The sequence below is a fragment of the Arabidopsis thaliana genome, chromosome 5 (assembly GCF_000001735.4).
Source record: "Arabidopsis thaliana chromosome 5, partial sequence".
Classification (NCBI taxonomy): Eukaryota; Viridiplantae; Streptophyta; class Magnoliopsida; order Brassicales; family Brassicaceae; genus Arabidopsis; species Arabidopsis thaliana.
This window is the reverse complement of record NC_003076.8, coordinates 9,866,892-9,876,933: the sequence shown is the minus strand read 5'-3', so window position 1 is coordinate 9,876,933 and position 10,042 is coordinate 9,866,892. Positions and strand designations below refer to the sequence as shown.

Sequence of the window (10,042 nt, the reverse complement as noted above, 5' to 3'; positions counted from 1 at the left end):
TTCTATATATTTGCTAATATTTCGTGTTTTATAAGAGAATTGCATGCATTTTATAAATATATCATACTATTTCAGAAAAACACATTATTTTAGAAAAATATATATATAGTGTATATATATCGTTTATGTATTTAAAAGAATTACATAATTTTTGTAAATATATCATGCTATTTTAAACAAATACATATAAACTTTATAACTAAAGCTAATGCTATTTTCTGACACAAGATCATTCTCTCAATTCTTTTCCATTTCATAGTTAGTTTGTAATATTACCCTAAAAGAAAAAAGAAAAGGGCAAAAACCCTAAAAATTCAATAAAACGGTAATAGCAATCAACTCCTTAATCTCTTAATGATTTATAAAACGTACCGAAACAAAACTTAATTATTATAACTAGCCCCTATAGTTATTTTAAATAAATATCTGTCTAATAAATTTGACCAAACCCTTAAGATCTAATTTTCTCTGTTTGATTTGTCCTCTCAACAATGGCGGCTTCATCATCTTCGTCTTCCTCCGACGTCTCCTCTGATTCTTCAGACTCTCATCGTCGCCGTAAGGATCGCCGTCATCATCGTAGAAACGATCGAGACAGAGACTCGCTCAAAGTACGGAAAAAGAGCCGATCCACCTCGAAAAAACGCCGTAGACGCCAACACTCCTCCGATTCCTCTGATTCTTCTTACTCCGATTCCTCCAGGTCCGTTGATTTCTCGTCAACTTCTCTCGCCCAATTTTACGATTGAAAACCCTAATTTTCCCGTTTGGTTTCATTTCTGGATCGGAGCACTTGATTTCACATTTTGATTTTGTTCTTTGAATGTTAGGGTTAGGGTTTGGTTACATGGAAACTGGATAAGATTATCGTTAGTGGAACTCTAAAGATTGATTTAAGCAGAATCTAGCTTGTGTTTCTTGTTTGGTTTCACATTTTGAATTTGTTCGTCGAATGTTAGGGTTTAGGGTTTGATTTGATGGAACTGGATTAGAATCTCGTTAGTGGAACTGGATTAATTGATTGATGTAAATAGAAACTAGAGAAAACTAAGAGTGTGATATTTGCGTTTTTGTCTCAGTGAGAGCTCAGATAGTGAGCATGAGAAGTCACGAAGGCACAAGAAGCATGAAAAGCCAAAGAAGGTTACTTTCTGTACTCAATTCTTAATCATGTGAAGTTTCTCTGTTATAGTGTTTAGCTTAAAAGTACCATTTTTTGTTTAAAGGCTAAGGATAAGGAACGAAGCAAGAGTCATCGTCATAAACGGCATAAGAACAGAGAAAGAAAGGTTGGCCATTATTTTCTCATTACGCTTTGAATAGATTCTCATCAAGATAACAAGTTTCTTATAATACTTCTTTTGCCTTTCTCTGTGGCCTCTTCGAAATTGGAGCTGGGGTTGGTGACATGATAAACTGGGGACTTTGTGTTATCTTCGTTTTGTTTGTGTTTATCTTTTTGGTCCTGGCAATGTGAGTGTTGTATAGAAAGGGGAAGGAGAAGGAAGTAGCGGGCCTGTAAAACTATCAAAGGTACTATAGCTATATATACCCATAAAGATCTAAAGTTTATATGAAGTCCATGTTTTATGATTCAGTTTCTTTCATGATTCAGTTTTTGAACCGCGACAAAGACGATGGTGAACGTAGAAGTGCTGTTTCAGGGAAAAAAGTTAGTCTGAGACTCTCTTTAGGGTTGTCTAATATTACACCCTACACAACTATTTTCTGTTTTCTTTTCTCACTTCCTTCTTCTGATGTGTTTGGCTATAGATTCTGCTGAAGGTTGACAAGTCCAAAGAGGACAAAGCTGCAGAGAGCAAAAGAAATGAACTGCTTAAGTTCTTAAACGCAAGTTTCGACTAGTATTTTTCGCTTTTGTCTCGATGACAGAATCTCAACAACAAGAAGAATGTAAGATGGTATTTGATTAGATTCTAGTTTCCGTATCTGTTTGGTGATTCAGATCCTTGTTTTGTTTTTCCAGAGGACTAATCCTGTCATGGATTTGTTTTACTTCTATTTTCTTGTTTAGTCTTAAAGTTTGTGTTATCGCACACTGTTCTTCTTGGAAACCCGAGAAATGGTTACTGAGATTTTATCCGTGCGTACATTAAAACCATTTCCAACTTGCAAGATTCAGTATGGAACTTTCGAGCCATCTCCTGTTACCATGGAGCTGTGTTCCAATGTTGTTGGATTACATCCACTTGTGCTGAGAAGACTTGATGCGTTCTTATTTGACAAGCTTCATTATGATTATGGATATACGATTTTTGCTAGAACCTAATAGACAACGAATTAGGTGGGTTAGTACGAAACAGAACATTTTTCAGGGTTGTTTACACATTTTAATACTCATGTACAGATATTTTATTTCCAAGGAAGAGAAATACAAAACGAAATAGACCATAATGATACTATGAACTCCAAATACTGATCAAATCCAAATTCTAGATAAAATCTCATTGCAGCTAATAGTAGTAAGATTAAAAGACAAAGCAAAATATCCAATTGTCTTGAGAATAGAAAAACAGAACTTAAAACAAAGTCTGGAACAGGGTAAAGAGGAACCAGCGTTCCCTACCAAAACTTCGATACTTAAACCAAGCAAAACGAAACCAGAAAACATCTTCTTAGACCTTGAATCCACGACTCTTTCGCTTTCCTCTAGCTTTCTCAAACTTCCTTCCCTTATGCCTAACATATGGCTTAGTGTTACTGTGTGGCACACCAGGAGCAGGTCCGAAATGCTTCACTGCTTCACGCGAGTTCTTTGGTCCTCTAAGAAGAACCTGTCACAACATATCAAACACAGCTCAGTTTCATATATAAACTTGAATTATCCTAAACATTCAGATAGTGTAAAATTTTACTTACTGTGTTCTGTCCCAATGGAGCTCTGAGAGCAAGCTGGTCAAAGGTTAAGCACTCTCCACCAGCTTTCTCAATTCTAGCCCTAGCCCTCTCAGTAAACCTCAAGGCAGTAACCTTCATGGCAGGAATCTCATGAACTCTCAAATCATCAGTGATAGTTCCAACCAACACAGCAATCTTGTCATCCTAATAAATAGACAAACCACAACATTTGAGTACTCTAACCATCACTGAATAGTAAGATACAAAATCAAGTTTGTACATTTGTTCTCACATACTAACATAACAGGACAACGTCAAAACTCATAACTTCACAGAATGAAAATAAAATAAATGGGGTTCCAAATTAAGACCAAGGACAGACTCAAGATGTATATAAAGAGAGATGGGTCTCAAAAAGATCGAACCTTGCCAGTCATGAACTCTACAAGCCTAGAGAGTGAAAGAGGAGCTTTGTTGACTTTGCTCATGAAAAGCCTTTTCAGAATCACAGCATTGAAGTTGCTGTTAGATCTCCTCACCAAAAACCGGTAAAGCTACAAAATTTATCAAAAACACAAACAAATCTCAATAAACCAAAATGTAACAGACAGAGAAACATAAGTAAAAGACATGTCAATATTTGTTACCTTGACGAGAAGCTTTAGGTAGACATCATCGGACTTAGGAGCAGTCCTTTTGGTCTTCTTACTCTTACCTCCTGCGATAAGATCGATACCCTAAAATAACAACAACGATAAAACACTCAAATGCAAATCCATAACGAAACATCAGAAACCTAAGGAACCATTACACGCTAAACCAACTAGATCAAGCTCGCAAACGGAGAATTCATTTTGTAATACATAAGAAACGGAGATTGAGAGGCGGAGATCAAGAATTTACCATGGCTGCGTCTGCGAGAGGAAAACGAAGTTAGGGTTTATGAATTTATAGGAGCAACAAGCAAGCTCGCTTACATTTTAGGTTTTTATGGGCTTTATCTTCGCTTTAGGCTATTTGGGCCCAAACTAGAAGCCCATTTGTTTCACATCCTTCGGCTTCGGTTATATGATTTTGTTGAGATCAAAATCAATATTTTACTCTTTCTTTTTATGGTAAGACAAATAAATTTTTTATTCAAGTATATTAAGTGTAGATTATTGTCTTCAGAAAAAATAAAACTGTATATCTCAATTATGAGGATTCACGATTAGAGAACGTAGAATAATGGTATTATTTTGATCAGTGTTATAAACCGGATAAGTATGGATGTCATTATCCATCATTCATCTCTATCCATAAGATATGGATGATGTTTATCCATTATTTCTTCCTTAAGATATAGATGATGTTTATCCATTATTTCCTTCTTAAAATATGGATGATGTTTATCCATTACTTCATCTTTAAGATATGGATGATGTTTATCCATTACTATTCTCTAAGTAATTTACTTCCTAGCTAAGTAAGCTCTACTATATATAACTCATTTCATTCATTTATAAGATATAGAGAAAACAGAGAAAAAGAGAAGAGAAAGAGAAAGCAATAAGAAAACTCTTGTTTCGAGTTTTATTCTCTCTAGTCTTCATTCTTATTTCTTAATTTAATCTTTTATGACAATCAGAAGGTTTTTGTAATGCATTATTGCTAAAGTTTTATACAAAAATTAGGATCTTGTTTGCCAGCTAAAAAAAACTAATAGATGATGTTCATAGATACAATAAAATGGTGCAATCGGTTTTAACATGACATAATAATTGATATGTTCTTACTTCCATAATTTTTAGTTTGCTTTACAGTTTTGTATTTATAAGATTTTACTACATACAAATTATTAATAATTATTGTTTGTTTTGTTGATGTGAACTTTCATCCAATAAAGTTAAGAGAGAGATGATTTGATATTTCTTTTTTGTACAAGATGTGTATGTAATGACGTTAGTTACTTCATTGTAATTAAAGTTTGTTAAAATTGACTACAAAACATAAAGAATTATTTTACACTTGTGAGTAAACAAAATCCTATAGAATTATTTTCTTACTTTTTGTTTTATCAGCAAAAGCATAAGATAATTAACTTAAATACTTTTTGAAGTTTTAGAGTATAAATGTAGTAACAAAATATTAAACATAATGAATAAGAGTTTACTTAGAAATATAGAATTAATATTTTTTATTTCGTTTAGATTTTTTTCTTTTTCCTTCCAATATTATTATCAATGCAAATGTTTTACATCATTGTATACAAACGGCTATAAAAACCTAGGACATATTCGATATAACTCAAAGTTTGTATTACTCTTGGTAGCTGTCTTGACCAAGACATCAGCATAGACGTTGTTTTCTTGATGTCGGAATTTGAACTCGATGAAGTTAAAAGCTTTACGCCATTGATGTATGAAATCAAGATAATGTCGTAATCTTGGATTGGGCTCTATGCTATTGATGATACTAGTAACAGTGACGCTGTCACCCTCGAATATTACCTTCCTATAACCAAGTCCCTATGCGCATTGTATAGCCCAAATGAGTGCAGTACATTCTCCTTCTTCAATTGTTTGGCGTCCTTGAAATTTCCCCATTCCGCAGTCCATACATGTGCCGTGTGAATTCCTGATGATCCAGCCAAGACCCGCGGTTATCTTTCCTTCATAGTGAGAGACATCGTAGTTACACTTGACCCATCCTACTGGAGGCTTTTGCCAATTAGCCTTTCTCGATGTAGATGATAGTTGGTCTCGGGTATTTCTTTCTGGGGGTCGCATGTTATCTAGCCATTCCTTTGTGTCGAGGGACGCTTGTTTGACTATATCAGTTGTATCCTTTGCTCTTTTGTTGAAGACTAAATCATTTCGGCTCTTCCAAATACGCCACATTAGCCAAAATGGTAAAAGTCGTCCGGTTGTCTCAACCTTTGTATCCTCATGCAACGTTAATAAATAGCGGACTTTATTCTTCATTGTCTCGTCTGGGCTCAAAGTACATGTGTGGGAATTCCTGAAGCTCTCCATATTTGTTTCACCTGTGGACATGTGAACATTGCATGATTATTTGTTTCTACCTCATTGCAGCATCGTGGACAATATGGGTTGACATTAATGTTTCGTCGTCTTAAATTTTCAGAGATCCCAATTGCTTTGGATGAAAAAATCTCCACAAGAAATGCTTAAGTTTTTGAACAATTTGGAGACGCCATATTTTTGGGGGATATCTGTGTTAACTGTAAGCAGAGCTTGTGATGTGTCTTCTTCAAGACTGAGGTTAAGAGCCCTCCAATCAAGATTTGACGGTGAAATTACCATCTTTCATGTAATTCCAGATATATGAGTCATCTTTGAGATCATAAGGAATGAAAATTTTGTGAATGGGATAATGGTCCGACGAATCAATGTATTGATGTACCTATTGATCATCCCATTGTTGTGGAGGTCCTGTGAGGAGTTCAGCCACCTTAGTATTCGGGTCTATCAAATATAGTAGTTTAGGTGCTCTCGGTGGTGTTGTAGGTAACCAAGGTTCTCTTTAAGGCTGTTTTTTGTCCGTCACCAATACTTCTCTGTACGCCAGTCTCTAGTAGTTCCCTCCCAAATCTCAATGAATTCCAGCCATATGACGGTTTTGTTCCTCTTGTAGCCGTGAAAAAATTGTCGTCCCTGAAGTATCTTGCTTTTGACATTCGATAGAGATGGCAGTTTGGTCTTTGTATGATCGTCCAAGCCTGATTAGCCAATAATGCTTTGTTGAAGAGGTGAAGGTCTCTAAATCCAAGTCCCCCATTCTTCTTTGATGTCACCATCTTTCTCCAGGCTATCCAAGATATTTTCTTTTTTTCCTGAGTTGATCCCCACCAAAATCTTGCTATCAAACTATCAATTTCAGAACATAGTTCTTTTGGTAGTTGAAAACAATTCATTGAGTAAACCGGCATCTTCTTTGCCAACCTTTTATCCTTTTCCTAACTTGATCATGAATGTATTGGAGCATTTCTTTCTTTCTTCCTCCAAATTGTTCTGGTAGCCCCAAGTACTTCCCTCCTCCACAATTATTTGGTATCTTGAGCGTTTTCATGATTCCCTCCCTCGTGTGTTGAAACACACGACTTCCAAAAGTAATAGATGATTTAGCAAAGTTGATGAGTGGTCCCGATGTTTCCTTATATTCGTCAAAAATCTGTAGAAGATTAGTACTATTCTTCTGATGTGCTTTTAAGAAAAAGAGAGAGTCATCAGCAAACAAAAGGTGTGACACTGCTGGTCCTCCATTACTTATTCGGATGGCTTGTATTTTCCCCTCTAATGTCTCCTGGGTCATCAGTGTGCTCAGAACATCGACACATAGTATAAACAGAGACGGAGACAGGGGATCTCCTTGTCTCAGTCCCCGGGTTGGCTCGAACTGACCATATGGGCTACCATTGATTAGGACCGAGAATGAGACTGTACGAACACATTCCATGATCCAGTTTATCCAGCTATTGTCGAAGCCTTTTTTTAGTACCTCTTCCAAGAATCTCCATTCAATTCGGTCATATGCCTTACTAATATTCGTTTTCACCGCCATATACGAGGTAGCACATCGCTTACGAACTCTTAAAGAGTGTAGCACCTCATGGGCTATTAGGACATTGTCTGTGATGAACCTGCCCGGGATAAAAGCCGCTTGATTATCAGAGACAACAGAAGAGAGTACTTTCTTTAACCTTTTAACCATTATTTTTGAAATGATCTTGTATGTGACATTGTAGAGACTTATTGGGCGAAAGTCTTTCATCGTTACGGGCTTCTCAATCTTTGGTATTAAGCACAGATTAGTATGATTCTACACCTTATCCATTGTTCCAGTATTGAAGAACGTTTTGACTTCAGCAACAATGGATGAGCCCACAATATCCCAATAGGTTTGGTAATAAACCGCATTAAACCCATCCGGTCCAGGTGCCCGTGAACCTCCAATGGAGAATAGCGCATCTCGTATCTCATCTTCAGACACATCCTTCAGTAATTGATCATTCATTGTAGGAGTAACCACTGGATGTATGTTACGCAGAGCTTTGGATATTGTAGTAGGGGAATTGGTAGAGAAAAGTTCAGTAAAGTATCTTATTGCTTCTGTAGCAATATTTCTGTTACCATGTACATCCATTCCATTCACATCTTGTATAGACGTTAATGTATTCCTTGTAATCCTGTTTTTTGTTGCAGCGTGAAAAAACCCGGTATCGCGATCTCTCATCTAGCCACTGATTCTTACTCTTCAATTTTTAATATGTTTCCTCGTCCCTGTAAGCATTTAACAAATCCCTTTTGAGGCTGTGAATTTGAGCCAGGGGTGTGTAGCAGTCTGTGTTTGCGGTATCAAGCGCCTATGTTAACTCTTTAATTCGGTTCGCCGAATTAGTGTTATGACTTCTTTTCCAAGATGAGATCTCTCTTCTGCACATTCATATCCGTTCTTGAAGAGACAGATTAACAGCCCCCATACTATTATTCCAACTTCGACGAACAACGTCTTCAAATTCTGGAATTTTGCATAAACGTGTATCGAATTGAAATGGCCTTATACCTTGTTCAGTGGATCGTTTGATCTTTATGACTGCAGGACGATGATCAGATTCTATCATTTCCAAGTAGATGACTTCAGATGCAGGGAACAAAGCACGCTATTGATCATTTGCCATTGCCTGATCCAACCAACATTCAACGTTATGTGTTCGACATGGAATTGACCAGTAGATATAATATAATGGTGCCAATTATTTTGAACATATCATAAGTTATATGTTCTTACTTCCATAATTTATACTTAGCTTTTACAATTTTGTATTTATGCATTTTGATCACATAGACATCAGTTTGACAAAAAAAAAAATCACATAGACATCATTAATATTTCTTGCTTGATTTGCTTATTTGATTTTTCATTCAAATATGTGAACAGATATACAGTTTTAGGTTTGGATGAATTATTCAAATACGTAGAAGATTTTGTATTTTGAATTTCTTTTTAGCATATATTATGTTTTAGGTACTTCATGTCTTTATAGTTTTATGATTTGATCTTTCACTTATATGTATTTAAAGCTTTATGATTTGATTTTTTGTTGTGTATATTTTGTTTGGTTTCTTATGATTATTTTCTATTTTTCTGTTATTTCAAAAAATGGATAACATGAATAATAAAAATATTTTGAGTGATGAGAATCTAGGTCATTTGATGAATGAGGGTAATCTTCTAGAAAGTTGGAACTATTTTAAGATATTGGACAAAAATAATGTGAGATGCAGACAAAATTGGACAATGGGGGTTTGGTGTTGTTTATTCAATATTAAAGTATAAATTCAAAGTTGTTTCTAAAATATATAGAAACTAAATTTTAACATGCGGTACACCGCGTAGACAATTCATTTTTTAAATTAATATATATAAAATTTGTAAATTATTTTATAGTTTACAATTGTTATTAAGTAACGTCCTGCCAAACCCGTCCCGCCAAATCCATCCACAAAAAAAAATTATTTATTTTATTAATGTTGATCTTATTTATAATATGTTTATGAATCATTGTCAAAATATTTTATTCGTTGCGGGACGTTGAACCCACGCATTTTTCGCCAATTAGTTAATATATGTTCATTCTTAAAATTTCGAATCACAAAATATGATGAATTTGTTTTTGAGATGTTTTAAACTCTATATATTATATAATGATGTTATTTTTTTTTTATATATTAAACTTTTTATAAATTTAAATATTAATAATGTTTTATGAATTTTAAATCTATAAATAATAATAATTAAAAAATTAATATTTTTTGCCTTTTAGGTAATGATATAATAACTCTAAAAGCAAGAATTTAGAAGATTTAAATCTTTAATTAAATATTTTCATGCCTAAATAATTAATATCAGTAGCATGACATTGTAAATAAGTTCAAATACATGATTTGTTTATTTAAACAAAAAACGTTTAGTAAGAACAATATTTATTTAAACAAAAAACTTTGTTTAAAAATATTGTTAACAAAATACTTTTTATGCTAATTTTAAGTGATTGATGTGAAGTTTGTTTGGATTAAATTTGATTGATAATGTGATTGACAATTTAAATTAAGAATTTAAAGTAAAATTAATTATTTTGAAAAAAAGATTTAATGCTAATGACATAGGATTGTAAATAAGT

At 34.2% G+C, this 10,042-nt stretch overlaps 2 protein-coding genes, 1 non-coding gene and 1 pseudogene across 6 annotated transcripts; 2 read left to right on the top strand and 2 right to left on the bottom strand.

The window, feature by feature from the left end:
* Positions 1-433: 433 nt before the first annotated feature.
* AT5G27860 (uncharacterized protein) lies at positions 434-2,216 on the top strand. Of its 2 annotated transcripts, NM_001161271.1 has the most exons (7): positions 470-703; positions 1,080-1,143; positions 1,227-1,289; positions 1,489-1,533; positions 1,616-1,672; positions 1,774-1,914; positions 1,988-2,110. In NM_001161271.1, the coding sequence occupies exons 1-6, from the start codon at positions 492-494 to the stop codon at positions 1,864-1,866; spliced, it is 534 nt and encodes a 177-aa protein (NP_001154743.1). In that variant the 5' UTR covers positions 470-491; the 3' UTR covers positions 1,867-1,914; positions 1,988-2,110. The 2 variants fall into 2 exon arrangements, with proteins under 2 accessions (NP_198138.2, NP_001154743.1); NM_122668.4 differs by having other exon boundaries at positions 434-703; positions 1,774-2,216.
* On the bottom strand, positions 1,961-3,867 carry AT5G27850 (Ribosomal protein L18e/L15 superfamily protein). Of its 2 annotated transcripts, NM_122667.4 has the most exons (5): positions 3,763-3,867; positions 3,507-3,596; positions 3,285-3,413; positions 2,881-3,063; positions 1,961-2,795 (listed from the first exon to the last, which is right to left on the bottom strand). In NM_122667.4, the coding sequence occupies exons 1-5, from the start codon at positions 3,763-3,765 to the stop codon at positions 2,637-2,639; spliced, it is 564 nt and encodes a 187-aa protein (NP_198137.1). In that variant the 5' UTR covers positions 3,766-3,867; the 3' UTR covers positions 1,961-2,636. The 2 variants fall into 2 exon arrangements, with proteins under 2 accessions (NP_198137.1, NP_001332349.1); NM_001344044.1 differs by having other exon boundaries at positions 2,326-2,795; positions 3,507-3,782.
* On the top strand, positions 2,053-2,208 carry AT5G04545. Its single transcript, NR_142767.1, has one exon. It is a non-coding gene; the product is annotated as an other RNA (small nucleolar RNA).
* Positions 3,868-5,097: 1,230 nt separating the features above from the next.
* Positions 5,098-8,586, bottom strand: AT5G27845 (annotated as a pseudogene; the record flags this gene model as incomplete). The annotated part of the gene is made up of 1 exon: positions 5,098-8,586.
* Between the last annotated feature and the right edge of the window lie 1,456 nt (positions 8,587-10,042).

Bases quoted from the DNA above. Each gene is read 5' to 3' on its own strand.
- AT5G27860 (NM_122668.4), top strand. From the start codon at position 492: ATGGCGGCTTCATCATCTTCGTCTTCCTCCGACGTCTCCTCTGATTCT. The intron at 704-1,079 runs GTCCGTTGATTT...TTTTTGTCTCAG, and splicing joins TCTTACTCCGATTCCTCCAG to TGAGAGCTCAGATAGTGAGC. The intron at 1,534-1,615 runs GTACTATAGCTA...TTCATGATTCAG, and splicing joins GGCCTGTAAAACTATCAAAG to TTTTTGAACCGCGACAAAGA.
- AT5G27850 (NM_122667.4), bottom strand. The intron at 3,414-3,506 runs GTAACAAATATT...TAAATTTTGTAG, and splicing joins ACCTAAAGCTTCTCGTCAAG to CTTTACCGGTTTTTGGTGAG. The intron at 3,064-3,284 runs GTTCGATCTTTT...TCTATTTATTAG, and splicing joins TAGAGTTCATGACTGGCAAG to GATGACAAGATTGCTGTGTT.